Source organism: Oncorhynchus kisutch, linkage group LG13 (assembly GCF_002021735.2).
Source record: "Oncorhynchus kisutch isolate 150728-3 linkage group LG13, Okis_V2, whole genome shotgun sequence".
Classification (NCBI taxonomy): Eukaryota; Metazoa; Chordata; class Actinopteri; order Salmoniformes; family Salmonidae; genus Oncorhynchus; species Oncorhynchus kisutch.
The window spans coordinates 22,929,912-22,954,822 of NC_034186.2; the positions used below are offsets into that span (position 1 = coordinate 22,929,912).

The 24,911-nt window shown below is 41.5% G+C and overlaps 1 protein-coding gene and 1 long non-coding RNA gene across 6 annotated transcripts in view; both read right to left on the reverse strand.

Moving 5' to 3' along the window:
* Positions 1-4,713: 4,713 nt before the first annotated feature.
* On the reverse strand, positions 4,714-11,723 carry LOC109902743 (uncharacterized). 2 transcript variants are annotated; one of them, XR_004202352.1, is made up of 3 exons: positions 11,128-11,723; positions 8,935-9,560; positions 4,714-8,600 (listed from the first exon to the last, which is right to left on the reverse strand). It is a non-coding gene; the product is annotated as an uncharacterized LOC109902743 (long non-coding RNA). The 2 variants fall into 2 exon arrangements; XR_002256924.2 differs by having other exon boundaries at positions 4,716-8,600; positions 9,413-9,560.
* A 9,335-nt stretch (positions 11,724-21,058) lies between these two features.
* The window catches only part of LOC109902742 (volume-regulated anion channel subunit LRRC8C-like), a 34,402-nt gene continuing 30,549 nt past the window's right edge, over positions 21,059-24,911 (reverse strand). For all 4 annotated transcript variants that reach the window (XM_031785783.1, XM_020499357.2, XM_031785782.1 and 1 more), the window contains one exon: positions 21,059-24,758. In XM_031785783.1, the coding sequence (XP_031641643.1) occupies positions 24,192-24,758 (567 nt within the window). In that variant the 3' untranslated portion in view covers positions 21,059-24,191. The remainder of the gene's footprint in view (positions 24,759-24,911) is intronic.

Genomic DNA, 24,911 nt, shown 5'->3' on the forward strand with positions numbered 1-24,911 from the left:
AGGAAAGAAAAGGATGAAAGGGATCTAGGACAGAAAAGGATTTTACATGCATGTGGTAGGGATTAACTACGTCCGGTAGATGGCGATAGTAAGCTATTGGATTTAGTGAGAGGTGAGTTTTATCTGCTGAGTGGCTGCTGCTGGGGCTTGGTTTGTGGCCCTGGGTTACTTATCTCTCTGCTGGATTATCATGCATTCCTATGGGATTTTACCTAGAGTGACATATAATGGGCAGGTTTTCTGTCCCATTCCTTAAAAGTTACAGAGTATATAATATTATCTATCATTGTAACCAGTAGACTTCAGATAATACTAAAGAAAATGTTTAAGGGTTTGAATGTACAACAAAACTTAAACGAGAGTGAAATCATTGACAAAAAAATGTAATCCGGTTAGAATTTGGAGCACTTTCTCACCACTTTCAAGATTTTTTTTAAGGACACATAAATTATATATACCATATCTCTCCACACCAACTCAAACATTTTAAGCAGTCATTGGGCATTATATAGCAATTATTTATGGAAATACAGCCATGTGAATCCTGTCCTATTTGGTGCCATGGAACTGGTTGCTGGCCATATTGGAAAAAAGCTGCCCTACAGTGTAATAGATTACATCTGCATTGATACTATACTTAGACATGTTGTGTCATCATAAAGGAATTTTGTTCAAATGGGTTACTTACAGTACCAGTCAAAAGTTTGGACACATCTACTCATTCAAGGGTTTTTCTTTATTTGTACTCTTGTATACATTGTAGACTAATAGTGAAGACATCAAAACTATGAAATAACACAAATGGAATCATGTAGTAACAAAAAAAAGTGTTAAACAAATCAAAGTAGCCACCCTTTTCCTTAATGACAGCTCTCCTTCCTTCTTAATGCACTTTAGCTAATCAGTTGTGTTGTGTCAAGGTAGGAGGTATACAGAAGATAGCACTATTTGGTAAAAGACCAAGTCCATATTATGGCAAGTACAGCTGAAATAAGCAAAGAGAAACAACAGTCCATCATTTCTTTAAGACATGAAGGTCAGTCAATGCGGAACATTTCAAGAACTTTAAATGTTTCTTCAAGTGCAGTCTCAAAAAGCATCAAGCTCTATGATGAAACTGTCTCTCATGAGGACCGCCACAGGAAAGGAAGACACAGCGTTACCTCTGCTGCAGATTATATGTTCATTAGAGTTAACTGCAGCAGAGATTACAGCCCCCCAAAATACTTCACAGAGGTCAGAAACATCTCAACATCAACTGTTCAGAGGAGACTGCGTGAATCAGGCCTTTGTGCTTGAATTGCTGCAAAGAAATCACTACTAAATGACACCAATAAGAAGAAGAGACTGGACAATGGACATTAGACCGGTAGAAATCTGTCCTTTGGTCTGATTAGGCCAAATTTGAGATTTTTGTTCTAACATGTCTTTGTGAAATGCAGAGTAGGTGAATGGATGTGTGGTTCCCACCGTGAAGCATGGAGGAGGAGGTGAGATGGTGTGAAGGTGCTTTGCTGGTGACACTGTCAGTGATTTATTTAGAATTCAAGGCACACTTAAACAGCATGGCTACCACAGCATTCTGCAGCGATATGCCATCCCATCTGGTTTGTGCTTAGTGTGACTATCATTTATTTTTCAACAGGACAATGACCCAAAACACACCTCCAAGCTGGGTAAGGGCTATTTGACCAAGAAGGAGAGTGATGGAGTGCTGCATCAGATGACCTGGCCTGCACAATCACTCGACCTCAACCCATTTGAGATGGTTTGGGATGAGTTGGACCGTAGAGTGAAGAAAAAGCAGACAACAAGTGCTCAGCATATGTGGGAACTCTTTCAAGACTGTTGGAAAAGCATTCGTCATGAAGCAGGTTAAGAGAATGCCAAGAGTGTGCAAAGCTGTCATCAAGGCAAATGGTATGTACTTTGAAGAATCTCAAATAGAACATATTTAGATTTGTTTAACACTTTTCCGGTTACTACATGAAAATAGTAAAAATAAAGAAAAAAATAAAGAAATAAATAAAGAAAATCCCTTGAATGAGTAGATGTGTCCCCCCCATTTTTTGTTTTGTTATGATATCCAATTGACAGTTACAGTCTTACGGACGTGGGAGTGGCGAAGGTCGAGAGCCATACATCCTCTGAAACATTACCCCGCCAAGCCACACTGCTTCTTGACACAATGCTCGCTTAACCCGGAAGCCAGCAGCACCAATGTGTCGGAGGAAACACCATACACCTGGCGACCGTGTCAGGGTGCATTGCGCACAGCCCGCCGCAGGAGTCAATAGAGCGCGATGGGACAAGGACAATCAGGCCGGCCAAACCCTCCCCTAACCCGAACGACGCTGGGCCAATTATGTGCCGCTTCTCCCGGTCTGCTGCGATATGGCACCAGGTGTGTCCAGACTTTTGACTGGTACTGTATCTTCCTGCTGGATATAATCCAGGGTGCAGGGATGCTAGTATAATCCTAAAGGGATTTTACCTATAGTGATGTGTACATTACATATTTCCTGTCAAATTTCCTCAAAGTGACACAGTATATAATATATTATATATCATTGTAACCAGTAGACTTCGGGGATGATGTATATACCTTTCTTGGAGTGTTAAAGGTTATTTTGGATTTAATACTGGCTTTTCATCATTGTTGCGATCATCAAGGTAAACGCAAAGACCATGTGGTTTTGGTTGCTCCCCAAACCACTACAAACATTTTAATCTACACTACATGGCCAAAAGTATGTGGACAACCCTTCAAATGAGTGGATTTGGCTATGTCAGACACACCTGCTGCTGACAGGTGTATACAATCGATCACACATCCGTGCAATCTCAATAGGCAAACATTGGCATTAGAATGGAAGCTCAGAAGCTCACAGAACAGGACCACTGAGTGCTGAAGCGCGAAGCTAGTAAAAATAGTCTGTCCTCGGTTGCAACACTCACTACCGAGTTCCAAACTGCTTCTATAAGCAATGACAGCACAATAACTGTTCGTTGGGACGTTCATGAAATGGGTTTCCATGGGCGAGCAGCCAATGGAAACAAGCCTAAGATCACCATGTGCAATGCCAAGTATCGGCTGAAGTGGTGTAAAGCTCGCTACAATTGGACTCTGGAGCAGTGGAAACGCATGTTTCACCATTTGGCAGTCCGACGGGCGAATCTGGGTTTGGTAGATACCAGGAGAATGCTACCTGCCTGAATGCATAGTGGCAACTGTAAAGTTTGGTGGAGGAAGAATAATGGTCTGGGGCTGTTTTTTATGGTTCGGACTAGGCTCCTTAGTTCCAGTGAAGGGAAATCGTAACACTACAGCATACAATGACATTCTAGATGATTCTGTGCTTCCAACTTTGTAGCAACAATTTGGGGAATGCCCTTTCCTGTTTCAGCATGACAATGCCCCCGTGCACAAAGTGTGGTCCATTAGAAATGGTTTGTCAAGATCGGTGTGGAAGAACTTGACTGGCCTGTACAGAGCCCTGACCTCAACCACATCGAACACCTTTTGGATGAATTGGAATACTGACTGCGAGCCAGGCCTAATCGTTCAACATCAGTGCCCGACCTCACTTATGCTTGTGGCTGAATGAAACCAAGTCCCCACAGCAATGTTCCAACATCTAGTGGAATGTCTTCCCAGAAGAGTGGAGGCTGTTATAGCAGCAAAGGGGAGACCAACTCCATATTAATGCCCATGATTTTGGAGTGAGATATTCGAAGAGCATGTATCCACATACATTTGGGACCATGTAGATCTGTAAGAGCAGGCAAATGTATTTTCACTATTGACCTATAGGGAGAGCTACAGGTCAACCTGGAAATTGTTGAACTGGCACTATCAGGTTTTGTTCAAGGTTAAAAAAAAATATACAAGTATGCCAATTTTCACGCTTCAAAACCAAATCGAACAATATGGCATTTTTGGGGAGCTTATTTACTAAACTATATATATATATATATGGTCATAGGCAATGTTTCCTCTAAACTGCGCGCAGCTCCCCGAGACTGTAATGCAGAATAAATATGAGCTTGCGAAGAGAAGCACGAGATTGAACTTCACTCAACGTTTTAGTTTTCCCCGTTAACACTATCAACTTTTCCCTTTACTGTGTGATCGAATCAACGTAATATTAGCACATTTCAATGCAACATACCGAAGCAAAACGAACTATGCAATACTTAGTATGTAAAACTAACTATGCAAGATATTTTATTGTAGGCACAACGCATCGGAGTAGGATTCTATTACATTGACATGCATAACTCAGCCATACTCTACATAGACCGGTGCAGAATAACCAAGATGACTTGTTTTGCGATCAAAGCTCATATCCTGTTCATGTTCTTTGCTAGTTAGTGAGTTATTAGCCCAGTTACAGACAATTTGTTGTCAGTAATCGGGAGTGATTGCTTCCTACAATAATTCAAAACGTTTACATATCTAGATATCTTTGAAAAGCGAGTCTGGTAAATAGCTTTTTGTCTTCAAGGAGCAGTGTTGTATTTTGAGACAGGCTTGAATAAACTAAATCGCCAATAGGCAGACAGTAGCATAATTTGTCTGATTCTCTATAATAATGGTATGGGAATAATAATGCATTTTATTTTGTAAAGTGGTTTCTTGCATCAAACACAACATTCAGTCACCTCCTTGTCTGAACTACAAGTAGATTAACAGGTTCATGTCAAGCCCTGCATGCTATTTGTTTTTCAAAAGTCATGGAATGTCATTGAATACCACACACTGGCTGCTATTGTAGATTTTCAATGTTCAAGTTAGCGCTCTACAGACCTAAAATTTACTAGGTGCCGAAATAATGATGGGAAATACGGTCACAGTCTACTCCTAGTGCATGAGACGCAAGCCTAATTCATGCATGAGTGAAACAACTTTTCAGTATTGATTTACACCAGGGAAGGTAATTACTTGCATGTGTGTGCAGTTATGATGCAGATGTATGATGTAGTCTGTCCTATGCAATTGCATGACTCTCGTTTCAAAATGTAAAGTTATTGCATGCTGGCATGGATCAAGGTAATTCATGATTTATATATTCTATAACCCAAAACAAATGAATTAATGAATTTAAACACAAATCAGATTTATTTGACTTATTTGAATACGGTATTGGAGAAGTTTAGCATCTGAATCCATCTAACCACCTTCCTCTAAAGTCAACATGTGCCAATCTAAAGCAGATACAAGTTGACATGTCTTTTTAAATTCGAGCCTTGTCCCAATTAATCAATCAATTAATCAGTAAAGTTGCCTTGTATAACATGTTAGTAGATTCTAAGGGATAGACAGCATTTGATAAAAAATATTCATATAAGTAGTATAATATACCAACTCAAGGATTCTATAAGATGCTCAATATAATGTATTGTCAGAGCCACTGAAACAACTGTCACATACAAGCCATTGGCATTACCTGGACTGGGGGGGGGGAGCATTGTTCACTGCAGGGAAGTCAAACCAACATAGCGTTTGCTGTACCTGTAGGGGGACCATCCTTTCTAACCCCTGCCAGGAGATCTCTTTGACCTGTCTTTTCAACATGAGTACAGCATGAGGTACTTGATTTCTGTCCTGCTATTCAAAACATTCAATAAGTGCTGCATCAGAGTAAGAATGGGTTCAATCATATTCATTCCTTACATAAAGCCCTGGCCTATTATGTGCTGCCTCTATAACAACTGTTAAAGACAATAGTGTATGGCATCTAAAAAACACTTTCCCAACGGGGTGTGATGAACTCTGTCACGCAGGAATAGGCCAGGGCTATCGTGTTTTGTTTTATGTGAGGATGCCTAATCCAGTGCCCACCCAAAGCTCAAACAAATATGGCCAGCACATTGTTCACAATAGCCGTGTTTTGTTAATCTTGCTCCACCTGCAAGCCCTCGACTGGCGCTGCAGAGTAATTGAGGAGAAGCCCAGCTAAATCTGGTATACTGTCCAGGCCGGACTCAAACCCACAACTCTGGCATTGCTAGCAACATGTTCAACCAACTGAGGTACACCTGACAAAACTAAACAAATAAAAAAATTGAGACATTTTCATATATCAAATCAAAGGTGATGAATACAATAGTTGACCCACTTTGCAGTGTGTCAAGCAGAGAGCGGTGCAATAAACAACTCAATTATTCTGTATTATGTTAGCCCTACATGTAACAAAATGAACATCTGGGGATAATACAGTTTGAGCCATTACACCGCTAAAACAACCAATAGTTTTATCCCATCTCATTTCAGAAAGGGCCCTGCTGGATATATGAGCCAAGGTGGTACTCAAAACCAATATAATTAACTATAGGTTATGGGCCTAAGTTGTAAAGCGATAAGGCAATTAATAGTTCTCCTCCCTTGTTTTCTTCTGTATTGAAACATTAGCTCTGTGGAGTCAACACAGTTGCATAAGACTCCACCCAGTTCCGTATATATGGCACCCAAGTAATTTCCATGATGAATACTGTGTACTCTACTCCTTCCTGTTTGAGGCATAAGACTACGTGTCCTCGCTGGGAGGGCCTCGTCAAGCTCAAACCACAGCCTGGTACAGCCCAGCTCCTCCACCTACTGAACAACAAGCTCACCCACAAGCTCAGCCTGGATCACTTCCAAGAGTTCTTCAACACCATAAAGACCTCCAGTGGCACTTAACTACTGTGTTTGGAACTGGAGCCACTGTAAATATATAGTTTTCTGCATCGTAGTAGCCAACTACTTGTTTTCTTTCTTGTTCTAAACAAATACCATCATGACCTCCAGTTGTGTCAGGTTACATACTGACTGCTGCTGGTCTACTGTCTGTTGGTTCACCTCAGCTTATAAGAGAATAGAGTTTTACATTTAACATTGCAACCCTAAAGGACTGGTGGAGGAGGCACTCCACTTCACATGAGTTACAAGACAATAATATCCTAATGGAGTGGAAAATTCCACAGCTAATCTTTTCATGTGTATTAACTGATAACTGATTATAAGCAGATATTAAAAACAATTAAACTGCTTGAACCTCAGAACAGCCCGCCACTAGCTTGCGAGCTAAGAAATACACACAAAATGTTAAAATACAATAGGTCATTTCTGCATTAAAATATCAGTCTGTTTGGCTAGGTGGCAAATGGGCCAATCAAGTACCAATCGAGCAATGTATGTACTGATCGAGCAATGTATGTTGTCCCGAGAATGGACAGTTTGATGAACTGGTGATCTCTCTTCTCTGCGTCTGAGGGCATTGTGTACATCAACAGGGTACGGATATCATCAGCCTGAGGAAGGAGGAGGATGTGGTCAGAGGGAGAGTTACTGGGTGATAAGGGGTTTCCCCAGCCATGTGTGTCAAAATATATTTGATGGGAATTATTATGAACAGACTACGTCCTTGTCAGACAGTTGTGTAACTAGAAAAATATAACACATGCATACATTCACTATGTCTACCATTTTCCATTTTGAACAAAAAACTAATGACAGCTCTTGTTTATGTTGAAAATCAACATATAATACTGATAGTAACACTTTTCATTTAACATCTTTGTTACGTTCCCCAGTTTCTGTGTTGTGGTTTTGTATGTGTGTGTTGCAGGATGGCTTCCTGAAATTCCCACAAGCAGCTGATTGGTCGGCCCCAATGATGATTGGAGAGCTGACCCCGCCCCCTCGTCAGGATACAGGTATATCTCATTAGACTCCTTCTGCAGCTATATAAGCCAGTGTTCTGTTGCTCAGAAGAGAGCTGAGGGTTATAACATATGTTGGTTGTTTCTCAAAAAGAGATTTGGTATGTACTGTTAGTTGTTGCTGAGAGAGCTGATTGTTATGTGTTAGTTTGTTGCTCAGAGAGAGAGCGTTTCTTTAATGTCTTGAGTTTTTTCTCAGTTTTTGTTGTGAAGTAGTTTGTATTATTCTGTTTAATTTGTTCCCAGGGGGGAAGGGGAAGGGGAAGGGGAAGGGGAAGGGGAAGGCACCTAGGGAGTGCTTAGGCAAGAGGCCTGCGGGCATACATAACCCGTCGTATTCACTGTCTTTGCACACTAGGTAAGACCTGGGCGGACCACCCCTTGTATTTTGGTTAGCGCATCAGGTGGTGCTAAGTTAACTAGTGGGTAGGCAGGTAAGGTAGGAGAGGGGGATTTGATATTTACTTTCTTCGCTTTGGTTCCATCCAGCCCCTTTTCCCAAAAATGACCATGTGACTGAATACATTCCCTGTAAAACGGTACCATTCTCTGCCTTTGTCATTCCTACTCAAACCTACAGTCCCATACCCCTTTCACTCCATGGGGAGTTGAGTTGTAGCAGGGTGTTGCGTTCCCTCTAGGGAGAGGTGTACGTAACAATAATTTATCTACTGTTAGCACTAGCAGAGAAAGGATGGGTATCGTGGCCAGGTCAGGTGGTCTGTCTCTCCTGCTTCTTCATGATAGGGTCAGTTCTGTGGGCCAGCAGTAGAGCACACAGCAGATTACGTCCCTTCTGAGCCACCTCGTGGAGAGGGGTGAAGGCCCAGTTGTATGTGGGGTTCACACACACACTTGTTGAACTTGATCAGGAGGGCCGCAATGTCCACGTGCTGTAGAAGAGAGGACAGGACAGACTTGGTCATTTCTTCAATCATCTTTATTTAATATCGATTAATTATTGCAATGATGAGACCGTTAGCCCACCAGTCTTGACAGAGTCTAGCCTTTACAGACGATGCACAGTTTTTATATAGCTGATACCAAGATTGCTTAGTCATTTAACCTTCCCATAAGCCACCTTGATTATCTACACAGGATGGTATTTTACTTAGTTTCTCAGATGCCAGGAAGATGAGGCATTGTTCTCAACTCTTCCAGGCTCTATCTCAAGTCACACACACCACATCTTGTCTATAGAATGCCAGCTTTTAGGTTTTTAATCACCAAGATCAATTGTCATCTTCAAGCCATCTCTAGTAGAGCCCATGTCCTCAACACCCAGACTAGCTGCAGGGTGCTAGAGTGGAGGGAAGACCATAAAACACAACATAAGTAAATAATTGTTACATATCCAACAAATAAGGTGAATACAATTTTTCCCTCAAGTGACAGCGAGGAAAGGAGGGGGAGAGGATATGATTTAACCTAATGACTTGCCAGCGGCCTCCGAGTCAGGACAGGCATGGGTCAAAGAAAAGGAGAAACTGGGAAAAGCAGGAGCTGAGGCAAAACGGCTGGTTGGCTTGACAAACTGGCAACAGATTAACAGAGAACACGTGTATAAATACACAGGGGATAATAGGGAAGATGGGCGACACCTGGAGGGGGGTGGAGACAATCACAAAGACAGGTCAGACAGAAACAGATCAGTGTCAATTCTGTATGCATCGTCTATGTTATAAAACCATATTACAAACCGTACAGCATGTAAAACGTCTTCAAAAGCCGAAGTCGACGGACCCTGTATTAGGCAGCATTGTGCAAATGGATGAGGCATCCTTTGTCCTGTGCATTAATGTCAGCCCTTTGCTTCTGGAGATACTCTGCCACCTCCAGGTTGTTGTAGCCAGCTGAGGTGGGAAACAAGAGGAATGTCAAAATATAACTGTCAGTCTGCCTTACAAAAAAACGTTTTCTTCCTGTAAAGGCTGTCAAAGTAATAACATAGCTCCACATTTCCCAAAGTCCCCGGGTTTGATGACCTGGCTGTCATCCTTTTATGCATTTCTGTTTATGAGTAGGTGTCTAAAAGGTGTGCTGTCCACATTTACCATGAAATTAATTGAATTAAATGTTTTTTTTAAAACAGTCAGTAGTAGTTTTCACATCCGCATGAAATAGGCTAGCCTATGTTGAATAGGCGGAACTAAGCTATTCACAAGTTATAACATGGCTGATTGTGTTGTCTTCACGTAATGTCAACCAGACCTCTTTGAATGCAAAATATTTTAAATGACTAGTCAAAGTATATTAGCTCACGTTCATTGTCATGATCCAATTTGTGTCAGATAGAATGCACATTTCATGGCACTAGTATTCCACGATGAGGTTGCCGTTTCTGGGGCAATGAAGGCTCTTAGTGTCAACGTCTGACACCTTGGGTTCAGACACAATAAGTTGGTTTGGAGTGTTTATAAGGTGTTTTAGCCATTTTCAGAATGCATTGAGTTCAATAGCAATGTTGACAACATAACATGGATTAACAATTACATCAATAACTCCAATAATCCATTAAAAAAAATACATTGGAGATTCTACAATTAAGGAAAGAGTGATAAAGGGTCCACATTTAAAAACCGAGGATCAACTCTTTTTAATGGTACAAAAAGTGAGTGACCAGCCATAGAAAATTGAGTTTACAAAAAGTGTAGATTAGAGAAATGTTACCATTCTCAAATTCACAGAAAAGGCTCTGGATGCAAGTCTGACATCCAAATAACTGTTATAAAGATATGTTGAATGCAATACATTTTTATTTACAAATGTTTGTAGAGTCATTATCTAGTCTAGTCATAATCTATTACAATCAGTGCCTAATGGCTATATCATAAATGTTGGCCCTACAAAACCTTCCTTAGTCTACTTTGATTATGAGTTTTGTTTTCACATACACATGAAATGACCATGCATGACATACTGTACAAAACAATTATGCATGTTGAATAGGCGTAAGCTTTGCATTCATATTGTCTCACATGTATGCACAGGTTATAGCTAACACATGGCTGATTGTGAAATTTTCACGTAATAGCAACCAGAGCTCTATGAACGTGAATTTATTTTCATGATTAATCAAAATATTTTAGCTTACGCTGGTTGTTGTAGTATATAGTACCGCACACTTATACTATCAGTGACAAGCACGTAGTAATACAGGGTTGTCATACAGTTGGAAAGTGGTTCTGGTCTTGAAGCTATCGATGAATGAACATGTCATCTGAGGTCAACTAAGTAACTTAATTTGGTCCTCTGTAGCTGTTGGTAGAGCCTTGCAATGCCAGTGTAGTGGGTTTGATTCCTGGTACCACCCATAAGTCTAATGTATGCAAGCATGACTAAATCACTTTGGATAAAAGTTGTTAGATTGTTATTATTTTGTATTTAAAGTCAAGCTTCACTAGTCATCTATATACCTACCTAGTTAATGAGTCCTCCAGTCATACGAATCCACAACATGGTCCGGTTTCAGAATTTCGTCGAGCGCAAACAACGGAGTTAACATAAAAACAGCTGCCAAGCTAAAGGGGAGAGGCTATATGGACATGCCTGGTGCCCAAATTGATGATGTATGTCGAATGGATTTGGTTCAGTAAATTGTCCTGACGAACAGTTCTTAGCTAGCCAGCAACAATAGCATGGTGCGAGTTAAAACTTGTAAAAGAAAGTCTTTATTTTGATGGGCGAGGGAGAAATAACTTGCAGTATTGGTTCACCATCTAGAATCTGGATGTCACAGTACTGCTGCTCAAAGGGGAGCGTTTGCCCTGCAAGCAGGCAACACAACAACACGGGGCACAGTGTGTCCTTCGCTCCTGATTCCCACCTGCTGAGCACTGCTGTCCTGCAGTAACTTAAGAGGGAAGTAACTTGATACTGTAGCTAATATCAGGCCAGGGTGACAGGCAGCTAAAGCACATCTGTTGATTTTGTAGTCCGATAAGTTCCGACTTCGGCAGACAAGTTTCAAATTCTCACTGAAGTTTCTAGCCACAAGCATGAACTAGCTAGCTGGGTAGGGCTCAACAAGGCAAATGACTGAACTGACTGAAACTAATCCTGGAGAACATCACATCCATGTAAACCCAGACGTCCCACCTGTTATACATGGCTGCAGAAAGATTGGATAGGCAGTCATGGACAGACTAAAAAGATCACTGAATCAGCTACTGGAGGCTGATGTCATGTGATAGACCAAGTGACAGAGCCCACTGCAGGGTATGCAGTCACAGAGAAGATTGGGAAACTACGAGTTTGCCTGGATCCCCACGACCTGAACAAAGCTGTTCTCTGGAAACACTACTCCATCCCAACTACAGATGACATGCTGAGTAATCTGATTGGAAATATATTCATCATCTTGGTTGAAAAGGACGGCTACTGGCAAGTGAAGCTAATCAAAGAGTCCTCACTGCTGTGTACATGTAACACTCCATGGGGACCATACAGGGTCAAATGCCTACCCTGCAGGATCAAATCATCCAATGAAGTGTTCCAGCAACACAACTGTGACACATTCAGAGACATCGAAGCTGTTCACACCATTGCAGATGACATGATCATCGCTGTAGCCACAGAGCAAGAACATAACAAGATACAAAATGTGATGGAAAGAGCTGAGCAGGTCAACGTGACATTCAACAAGGAGAAGATAAAGTACAAGTTGAGCACTGTCAAGTTCATGGGCCACGTAATTACACTAGATGGCGTGAAAGCAGATGAAGGGAAGATGCGAGCAATAGCTGAAATGCAGCCAGCTGCTAACAAAGCAGCACTACAATGACTGCTGGGCATGACAGTACATCCCTGATGAAGCATCACTCACAGCATCACTACAACAGCTGCTACGCAAAGACATGGCAGCACGAGCTCCAGGAAGTGCTGAAGAAGCTCAAAACAGCTCTGATCCCTGCTCCAACACTGAAATTATTTGATCCACAGAAACAACTCGTCATACAGGCCAACGTATCCAAAGACTGAGTAGGGGCGTGTCTACTGTCTACTACAAGAGGGACGACCGATCGCCTACGCGTCAATGCCCAAGTAGAATAGGAGCTATTAACCATTATGTTTTCTGCCAAAAGGTTCCACCAGTATGTGTACGGGATGAAAGTGAACGTACAGTCCAATCATAAGGCGCTATAGTCCATACTCAAGAAGCCACTGGGTATAGCACCATCCAGACTCCAGAGGAAGCTCCTCCAGCTGCAGAGGTAGGACCTGAACGTATCCTACACACCTAGGAAAAACATGCTGCTCGCCGATACGCTGCCACGAGCGGTCGTGGAGAGTCAACACACAGAGACTGATGAAGTCACAGACGAGAAAATCATCTACACTCTGGAGGCAACAGACGCCCTTGATGAAGACATGCTGAAACAGCTCAACGAGGCAATACAGAAAGATGACATTACAACTGCTACAAGGATCACAGGAAAGGTTGGCCACAACAGAGAAATCAGCTCAACCCAAGACTGTATCAGTACTGGTCAATCAGAGACACAGCAGCAGAACAAAACAGAGTTCTGCTGAATCATCATTCCCAAAACAAGGAGAACAGTCATGCTACAGAAGCTTAACGGTGCTCATCGAGGAATGCAGCGCACAAATGGTTGAAATGTGCACCACATGCCAACAGTATCAGCCCAAGAATCAGAAAGAGCCGTCACTCTCACATGACATTCCAGAGTTCCCTTGGCTGAAAGTGGCTGTAGATATCTTCAAGATCAGGGGTTAGTCTTACCTGTTTATTACATGACCAAGTTTCCCAAAGTGATGAACATTAAAGACAAAACAGCACATACAGCCAATCAGCAGAATGAAAGGAGTGCACCCTAGAAATGGCGTACAAAGCCCTAATGGCATACCAAGCAATAAAATTAGAAGCTTTACATCAGCCTGGGGTATTAAACTGACTCATTCAAGCCCTGGCTAAGCACAATCGAATGGACTGACTCTCCCCAGCACAGATCCTCATAGGCAGAGTACTCAGGAGCACTCTTCTAAGTTCCAGCAGAGTCCACCAACATGCAATACCACACCACAAGGTATCCACACAACGCTACAGCATATACTGTACAAGAGTAGCAACAAAGTCTCTAAGAAGAAAAATATAAACAATTGGAACCAAGACTTAAAAATAACTGATACTGGCACATGGCAAAGGAGGGTGCAATGAGATAACAGGTGGGTTGGATGCTACTTTTCTAGTCAATCATTTTGAAAAATATTATGCTTAAAACCTGTAAATCAACCAATCCTCCATCATTAACACAATGGAAAGGCCAAGTGCTTTATTGTCCGGTTGTTGAAAGTGTGTGGGCGACATAGAGAAATAAAATGGTGCCGTTTGAGACCATGTGACGGAAAGGGATGCGGGCGCTGGGGATGAGGTGTTAGCAGGTGAGTCTGGACAGGGGTGATGTTGTGGATGTTTGTGTGCATCTGTATGTTGTCATTTGTATGTGGGTTAAACCACTACTATAACAAAGGTGCAAAACCACTCCCAGAGCTGCAACCAGGTGCTACAGTGCACATGAAGTGTCCACAAGGATGGCATCCAGCTGTAGTCATGGCCCAGACAAGTGAGCCATGGTCTTACACCATCGAATCGTTATTAGGTCAGCAGTAGACGCAACATGAGACACCTGAGAAGCACACCAAGCAACACAACTTGTACACTGACTTACCAATCCAGAGAACACAGAGCTCTCAACCACTACAAGCACCACGCACACCAGAAATGGCAAAGAAATCAAACCACTGGTAAGGTATAAATCAGGTGTATTCTAGTGGTTAGAGCGTTGGGCCAGTAACCGAAAAGTTGCTGGATCAAATCCTCAAGCTGACAAGTTAAAAAATCTGTCGTTCTGCCCTTGAGCAAAGCAGTTAACCCACTGTCCCCTGGGCGCTGTGGATGTCGATTATGTCAGCCCCCCACACCTCTCTGATTCAGAGGGGTTGGGTTAAATGTGGAAGACACATTTTCTGTTGAAGGCATTCAGTTGTACAACTGACTAGGTATCCCCTATGAGTTCTGGAGCCTGCTGTTTTTCTGTTCAACCTGATAATTAATTACAACCACCTGGCGTCCCAGGTCTAAATCAGTGCCTGATTAGAGGGGAACAATGAAAAAACCCAGTGGCACTGGCTTCGAGGTCCAGTTGAGTTGAGCTGGTGGTAAAGGTCCAACTCCAAAGGGTTAAGTGCCAGTAACCTCTGACTCTATAGCCTTATTCCTTCCATTCTCTCATGAAAAATCACTTTGAAAAGAGAGCTAAATATAAATGTTTATACTCTCATGAAAAGACTGAAAAAAAGAGAGAAGAGACATTGAAAAAAATGGAACTGACTGTGAAAAGAATGCTGATTATTACAAGTGTTCTGAAGTGAACGTATAGAGAAAAAGTAAGCAGTTGAAATGTACCTGCAACAGAAGAACAGAGTTAAATCAAATATCTGTTTCACGCTGAATAGAAACATTAAGTTAGTATTTTATTTGAAATGATGACAGTTTGTCATGATTTCATTTAGCCAAAATTATATTTTTCATGAATGTTTATTGATACCCTTAAGAGTGAAAAGGGGGTGTAGTACCGCACACTTATACTACTAGTGAAAAGTGCGTAGTAATACAGGGTTGGTATGTGGTCGGAAAGTGGTTCTGGTCTTGATGCTATCTATTAATGAAAATGTAAACAGTTTGTGTCAGATAGAATGCACATTTTGTGGAAGACTAGTGCCATGAAGTAGCAGCTTCTGAGGCAAAGAAGGCTAGTAGTGTCAACGTCTGACATATGCAAACCATTAAGGTTAGCACTTAGCTAGCTAGTTCCAGTTCACAGGAGACAACATTTATCACATTAATGTAGACTAGAAACAGGCCCAGTCCTGTCCATTCTGCTACCCTAGGCGAGACCAACCTCCTCCTACATGCCCAGGAAAACTAGAAAAGTCATAGTAAGCAAAAAATGGTGAAAAGACATCTAAAAGCCATATATTCCAAAAACAGACATACATTTTCCTTAGTTTCATCAGCTGTCTGGGTGGCTGGTCTCAGACGATCCCGCAGGTGAAGAAGCCGGATGTGGTGGTCCTGGGCTGGCATGGTTACACGTGGTCTGCGGTTGTGAGGTCGGTTGGACATACTGCCAAATTCACTTAGACGATGTTGGAAGTGCCTTATGATAGAGAAATTAACATTTAATTTGATGGACATTCCTGCAGTCAGCATGCTAAATACACACTCCCTCAAAACTGGAGACATCTGTGGAATTGTGCTGTGACACAATTGCACATTTTAGAGTGGCCTTTTATTGTCCCCAGCACAAGGTGTTCCTGTGCAATGATCATGCTGTTTAATCAGCTTCTTGATATGCCACACCTGTCAGGTAAATTGATTATGTTGGCAAAGGAGAAATGTTCACTAAGAGGGATGTAAAAAAATTTGAGCACAGAATATTTGAGAAATAAGCTTTATGTACAGTTGAAGTCGGAAGCCTACATACACTTAGGTTGGAATCATTGAAACTCAATTTTCAACCACTCCACAAATGTCTTGTCAAACTATAGTTTTTGCAAATCGGTTAGGACATCTACTTTGTGCATGGCAAGTGATTTTTCCAACCGTTGTTTACAGATATTTTACTTACAATTCACTGTATCACAATTCCAGTGGGTCAGAAGTTTACATACACTAAGTTGACTGTGCCTTTAAACAGCTAAGAAAATTCCAGAAAATGATGTCATGGCTTTAGAAGATTCTGCTAGGCTAATTGACATCATTTGAGACAATTGGAGGTGTCCCTGTGGATGTATTTCAAGGCCTACCTTCAAACTTAGTGCCTCTTTGCTTGACATCATGGGAAAATCAAAAGAAATTAGCCAAGACCTCAGAAACAAATTGTAGACCTCCACGAGTCTGTTCCCTAGGATGAACCAATTTACAAACGCCTGAAGGTACCACGTTCATATGTACAAACAATAGTACGCAAGTATAAACACCACAGGACCACGGAGCCGTCAAACTGCTCAGGAAGGCGACGCGTTCTGTCTAATAGAGATTAATGTACTTTGGTACGAAAATGCAAATCAATCGCCGAACAACAGCAAAGGACCTTGTGAAGATGCTGGTAAAACAGGTACAAAAGTATCTATATCCACAGTTAAACAAGTCATATATTGACATAACATGAAAGGCCGCTCAGCAAGGAAGAAGCCACTGCTCCATACCCGCCATAAAAAAAGCCAGACTATGGTTTGCAACTGCACATGGGGACAAAGATCGTACTTTTTGGAGAAATGTCATTTGGTCTGATGAAACAAAAATAAAACTGTTTGGCCATAATGACCATCGTTATGTTTGAAGGAAAAGGGGGAGGCTTGCAAGCCGAAGAACACCATCCCAACTGTGAAGCACGAGGGTGGCAGCATCATGTTGTGGGAGTGCTTTGCTGCAGGAGGGACTGGTGCACCTCACAAAATAGCTGCATCATGAGGATGGAAAATGATGTGGATATATTGAAGCAACATCTCAAGATATCAGTCAGGAAGTTAAAGTTTGGTCGCAAATGGGTCTTCCAAATGGACAATGACCCCAAGCATACTTCCAAAATTGTGGCAAAACGGCTTAAGGACAACAAAGTCAAGATATTGGAGTGGCCATCACAAAGCCCTGACCTCAATCCTATAGAAAATGTGTGGGCAGAACTGAAAATGTATGTGCGAGCTAGGAGGCCTACAAACCTGACTCAGTTACACCAGCTCTGTCAGGAGGAATGGGACAAAATTAACTTTGTGGGAAGCTTGTGGAAGGCCTCCCGAAAATGTTTGTCCCAAGTTAAACAATTTAAAGGCAACGCTACCAAATACTAATTGAGTGTATGTAAACCTCTGACCCACTGGGAATGTGATGAAAGAAATAAAAAGCTGAAATAAATCACTCTCTACTATTATTCTAACATTTCACATTCTTAAAATAAAGTGGTGATCGTAACTGTCCTAAAACAGGGAATTTCTACTCAGATTAAATGTCAGGAATTGTGAAAACTTAGTTTAAATGTATTTGTCTAAGGTGCATGTAAACCTCCGGACTTCAACTGTACATGTGGAACTTTTCTGGGATATTTTATTTCAGCTCATGAAACATGGGACCAACTCTTTACATGTTGCGTTTATATTTTTGTTCAGTATATTTTTCTAGACATTTTAGTTTTTTAATGAAAGGTGAAAATACATATTTTCCGGATGTTGGAAATATGTATTTTCCGGACGTTTAAAATCAGGTTAATTTCCGGTTCTGAATAAAAGTTGAAAAGACATATTGAGTAGAGTACATCAGAGTAAGGCAGGATACAATGCAATCAATGACTGTATATATGAATGGACAAAGCCACCGATCACGTGACACCATTCACTCCTATGTGAAGACTCAATTTTGCATTGAAGCCAAATGAAGTTGGTTAAGATGGCTTCTCATAGAAACATAACATGCGTAGTTTGAGCTACTTCAGAAAGTGCCACTGCAGGCTAGCTCAGTGCTGCTCCCACTCATTGAGTAACTCAAGTTGAAAGCCGACCAGGGTACTGCAGGCTGCCATTAGCAACTAAATCATAAATTATTATTATTACTTATTCTGTGTGAGGTTTTAAAATAATTTGTTCAAGGATATACATCGGATTAGATTAGAGGACTTTATTAGTCACATGCACAGAGTCGCAGAAGTAATTGCAGGGTACAGTGATATTCTTAAACTCCAAGCTCCAACAGTGCAGGTCAAAAATATAATCTGGTGTATTAGAATAAATTATTGGTACCATGATTGTCTCGAAAACAAATTTTATTTACACGAAGATTGACCACTATTATTGACATTTTTCCATTCACTATAATGGGGTATCCTGTTTTCTGATAACAATGTCTGCAGTACAAAAGTTGGCCTTGAACTTCCGTGGTTTGAATGAGGGGGCAGTCGCTCTCCCCTGAATACGGTACTATAATCTACTGTGCTGGACTGTTGAACTATACTTTACTGTGCTCTATTGTATGTTGCTGTATTATACTCTTATTTTCTTTACTGTACTGTAAATGTACTCTGATGTGCTGTACTTTGCTGTCCAAATTTGTGAAACATAGATTGATTTATTTAACTAGGAAAGACAGTTCAGAACAAATTCTTACTGTCATTGATGTCTATGATTGGTTCATATTTGGTTCGGTCAAATGTTTGAGCCAAATCACAATCGGTCCGGACACACCCAAGAAATAGCCACATCAAACCACACCCCCAAGCTAACTCACGTTTGGCTTCTGTCATGGGCCGCCAGCATTTCTTGAAGAGCAAGCCAAATAAACAAAGTGAAATCAGCAGGTGAAGTTCCCCTTTAACCTTTTACTGCAGTGGGCTGAATCAGGGTCACAGCGAGTGTTTTTTGGTAGTCTTAAACAAATCTACTTTGAAACAAAAGTATACACCTCACACACATGGTTATGGGCTTAAAAAAAGAAGACACCTGTACCTTGTCAGATATAGAGTTGAAATGTACTACATTTTGTGAATTTTTATATACATCACAGATGACTGAAATATAACAACCCGTTTGACATAGAAACACTGGATGTTCTGTTTAAAAAAAAAAAGTTTATTAATTCTGAAAAATATGAATAACAGTCCGCCCATGAGGCCACTAAGTAATTCGACTGCAGGAAAGGGTTACAGATAATTTCCTGCAATTCTACACATTTAGCCTTTTTTAATGATATCTGAGTTGAGAGTGACAAACACTATAAAAGGGGGCAGTTTACTGTAGGTCGGTGGATACACTAACTTACCAATCTAAAATATTTTAGCCGAACATGGGCTAATGGAGTGACTGTCAGTAACTGACATAACATGAAAACAGGTGATGCACAACCAAATTAGAAATTTTACTATTCTAACTCTCCACAGTATGTTGAGACCCTGAATGAAAAACACCAAAAGAAAGATGCCCAGGGTCCCTGCTCATCTGCGTGAACGTGCTTTAGGCATGCTGCGAGGAGGCATGAGGACTGCAGATGTGGCCAGGGCAATAAATTGCAATGTCTGTACTATGAGACGCCTAAGACAGCGCTACAGGGAGACAGGACGGACAGCTGGTCGTCCTCTCAGTGGCAGACCATGTTTTTTAAAATTTTTACCTTTATTTAAATAGGCAAGTCAGTTAAGAACAAATTCTTATTTTCAATGACGGCCTAGGAACAGTGGGTAAACTGCCTGTTCAGGGGCAGAACGACAGATTTGTACCTTGTCAGCTCAGGGGTTTGAACTTGCAACCTTCCAGTTGCTAGTCCAACGCTCTAACCACTAGGCTACCCTGCCGCCGTGTAACACCTGCACAGGATCGGTACATCCGAACATCACACCTGGGGGAAAGGTACAGGATGGCAACAACTGCCCGAGTTACACCAGGAATGCACAATTCCTTCATCAGTGCTCAGACTGTTCGCAATAGGCTGAGAGAGGTTGGACTGAGGCCTTGTAGGCCTGTTGTAAGGCAGGTTCTCACCAGACATCACCGGCAACAATATCGCCTATGGGCACAAACCCACCATCGCTGGACCAGACAAGACTGACAAAAAGTGCTCTTCACTGATGAGTCGCGATTTTGTCTCACCAGGGGTGATGGTCGGATCTGCGTTTATCGTTAAAGGAATGAGCGTTACACCGAGGCCTGTACTCTGGAGCGGGATCGATTTGGAGTTGGAGGGTCCGTCATGGTCTGGGGTGGTGTGTCACCATCTCATCGGACTGAGCTTGTTGTCATTGCAGGCAATCTCAATGCTGTGCGTTACAGGGAAGACATCCTCTTCCCAGGCTCATCCTGACATGACCCTCCAGCATGACAATGCCACCAGCCATAGCGCTCATTCTGTGCATGATTTCCTGCAAGACAGGAATGTCAGTGTTCTGCCATGGCCAGCGAAGTGCCCGAATCTCAATCCCATTGAGCACGTCTGGGACCTGTTGGATCGGAGTGTGAGAGCTAACACCATTCCCCCCAGAAATGTCCGGGAACTTGTAGGTGCCTTGGTGGAAGAGTGGGGTAATATCTCACAGCAAGAACTGGCAAATCTGGTGCAGTCCATCAGGAGATGCACTGCAGTACTTAATGTAGCTGGTGGCCACAACAGATACTGACTGTTACTTTTGATTTTGACCCTCCCTTTGTTCAGGGACACATTATTCAATTTCTGTTAGTCACATGTCTGTGGAACTTGTTCAGTTTATGTCTCAGTTTAATCGTATGTTCATACAAATATTTACACATGTTGAGTTTGCTGAAAATAAAAGCAGTTGACAGTGAGAGGAGGTTTCTTTTTTTGCTGAGTTTATTTGAACCAAAATGACGGAATCTTATAGCCCCGAGATCTCGAGTTACTGGTAGGTAGGTATGTGTGGTTTATCTACAAAAGTAAAAAGGTACAAATAATAACACGCAATAATGTGCATAATTATGTGGCTGTTAACTTGTATAATATGAATATCAATGCAATGACAATATACAAATACAATGTAAATGAGTAAAGTTATACATAATTAGTGCAGCAATGCAACAAATCTCATGGCCAAGAGGCTGCAATAGCATGTGGCATAGAAGACAAAAGCTAGAGCAAGCTAGCGGTGGCTACATAGGATAGCATATGGCAGGCAATCAAACAATATAAAGCTCACGAAAAGATTTCAAGCAGCAATGCAATAGCCACAAAAAAATAGGCCTTCATTAGCATAATAGAAACAAATGCTCAAAAGGTGTGTACAGTGATTTAAGGTGTGTCAATTAGCAACTACATGTAACAGAAAAAACAGATAAATTAATTAAAATGGTTACGTTACTTGGTGTTGGTACCATAGAGATAGTTAGAGGACGAAACATTGTAGATATCCCATTATGTCATCTGTGAGAGAACAGAATCCTTTCTGCGTTTGCAAACATTGCTGCACAAGGGTAACCGAACCTAGAAAGTGAAAAGAATCTGTGGATGTGCCCTTGAGCAAGGCACTTAACCCTAATTGCGCCAGGGTCGCCGTTGATAATGGCCATGACCCCACTCTCCGAGGGTGTATCAGGGGGAGTTGGGATATGCAAAAAACATTTCCAAAAGGAAAAATATAACCCACCATTTATTATATTGGTTGCAGAACACGGGGGAGTTCTCATAGAGCACCAGCAAAAGAAGGCTCCATTTAGATGTTGTTATGAGTACATTTCAGACTACTTTAGGATTAAAATTAGATTTTAAGACTCGTATGAATGTCTTGCTTAATATAACGTAAAAACTGCATTGTACTTAAACTCAACTTCAACCAGTAAAATGGGTGTTAGCATTCTAGCTAACAACTGCTGGATCCAAATAGGTATTTTTGCAAAGGTCACAAACAAATATAATCTTAACGACTGCTCATGCAATAATCAAAACAACATTGTAAGCATACAAGAACCCAAAGTAGTGTTTTTGTTTAGACTCTAGAATCTAGATATTACTTATAAACTAAAATGGGCGCAGTTGACAATGGGGTCTTTCTGCCTCCAAGAATCCTGTGCATCCTTGCCTGATGTGAGTGTGTCATGTACTGAAGAGTGGACTATGGGCAGCACCATTGAGGGTATCTCCATTTTGAAGTAGTACATTTTCTTCTTCTACTACTTGAAGTTAGGGCTGGGCATGGCCTAAAAATTATATCTCGATTTTTTAAAAACTTGTGGGTGATTCCCGATATATATATATATATATATATCTTTCAATTTTTAAAAATGTTTTCTCTAAATATGCTGTGTTGTACAATTAATGGTAAAATACACTGCATTTTAAACAGTCAGCAAAATTATATTTAGGCTCAATATAAGCCTTCCACAAGCATAAGACCCACTAATAAATGCAGTATTTTATCAAAAACTACTAACAATTAACTATGTAACACTTATCATCAAAAAATATTCTCAGACAAAAGTCAGATTCACTCCAATGTTGGTCTTTGGACTCATCACAATAGTCCCTAAAGAGTTAACATTGATGCATTCAAAAGATATTCACACTATACCAGCAGATGCACAGTAGCACATACGCTAATATGCTCAAATATGCTAAAAATACTTTAAGCATGCTTTCCAATGTGAGCTCACTGCCTCTATAATATCTGGCAGGCTCACATGAGAGGGAACAGCTGTCGCTGGTCTACTTATTGTCCCCTATCCCACTCACTCCACCCCCCCGACCAAAAAAAAAAAAGCCAGTGAGATATCTCCTTTCCCTACAGTCTCTGGGGCACCCCTTCCGCAGGGGGAGGGCAATAAGTAGACCAGAGTGGCCCCGCCTAGATCAGGAAAAATGTGGGTGTGGGATGTTTAGCTTCTCTGCCGGAATAGAAAGGAGGTGCCCTCAAACCTGCCCGTTTTTGTACCTGGCCATAGAGCTGGTTAGAGGGCACACCTGTCATGAATGCCATCTGTCCTCAAGTGACCATAGAGATGGCTAGAGGACACAACTGCCTTGAATGCTTCTCTCCACTTTTACCCCACAGACTAGAGAATTCTTAACATTTTCCATTTTAGTATGCATTCTAATTTTCTGATTATAAGCCTGCAATCCATCCAGTTTATGTTGAATGAAGCGTGCTAGACAAACTGCACAATACATTACAGTGTAATAAATACAAGAACAAGCAATCTAGTAATTGATATCATCTGATGGACAGTATACCTTAGCTTGGTCCCATATCTGTTTATGCTATCATTCCACTCCTTGCCACTCCATGTCATGCAAAACATTCCAAGTACAAGCAGTCGAATGTTAGCACAAATCAATGACTGTATATATGAATGGACAAAGACATCCATCACATGACACCATTTCATTCCTATGTGAAGATGCAATAGCGCATTGACCACGAAGATTGACATTTTTTCATTCACTATAATGGGGATCCTGTTTTTTGCTATCAATGCCTGCAAAACTACAGTCAGCCATGAACTTCCGTGGCTTCAATGAAAGTGGGCATTTGTTGTCCTCTGGCACAAATAGGCTGGTACCAGGGCTAAGTATACCTTGCCTGTGACTAATTATATTGTTAAGAACCATTAAATTACAACATAAAGCCATATTTCCTTCTGTTATATAGCAACACTTAGACATAATACTCAAAAACATACACCAATGAATATCATAACTGTTCCCCATTACGAACTGAGGGTATAGTGTTTAGAGTTTGATCATGAGCTAAGTATACAGTAAAATCTACCATTTTGGTCGACTAGGATTGTCAGATTAAGACAAGATTGTCATTTTATTTTTGCACAGACATATAAATTGGCTTGTCCAAGCCGGAATGGCCCATATGGCAGAAGCCAATCTCCTGTTTATGTAAGGCAGCTTGATGTGAAAGTACACCCCCTGGACAGGAAGCTAGTGTATGGCAGGGCCTTTTGCATAGATACTGTAAAGCATTTCACTCAGCCTTCATTTTGTCTCTGATATCCGAAGGCAAGGTTTCAAACAGGACGTCCTCCACCACTAGGCCGCCACGCTTCAACGCCCGGCAGAACCGCAGCTCTGGAGGCAGGAGCTCAAAATGGTTGCCCTTCAGTTCCAGGTGTGTCAATAGAACCAGGTATGAGATCTTTGGTGAGAGCAAAGACAGCATATTCTTGCCCAGCTTGAGGGTTTTGAGCTTCTTGCAAAAGAAGAGCTCGTCTGGGAGGTTCTCGATCTTGTTGCACGTAACAGAGAAATACTGAAGACTCTGTAGGACGCCAATCTCCGGCGGAATGAACCGGATGTCGTTGTTGGACAGGTCCAGGTAACGAAGCTTGTTGCATAAGAACAGGTGCGGGGACAAGATCTCTATCTTGTTGTGACTGAAGTAGAGGCGCTCCAGGCTGCCAAGCTTCTTGATGTGCTCAGGGATGTAGCAGATACTGTTGTGCCAGAGTTTCAGGCACGTCAGCTTGTGGAGGTGCTGGCAGCTGACTATCTCCTCAATGGAGCGCAGGTTGTTTTCCTTCAGGTCCAACTCCTGTAGAGTTAAGAGTAAAACATTTTTATTATAAGTGTCATTCCACAAAATTACAGCAATTGGCCATACATATATTTTTTTGCAACCCTAGTTGTGTGACACTATGCAATCATAGCAGGCAATTATAGTAAATCACGCCTGTAGGCTGACTAC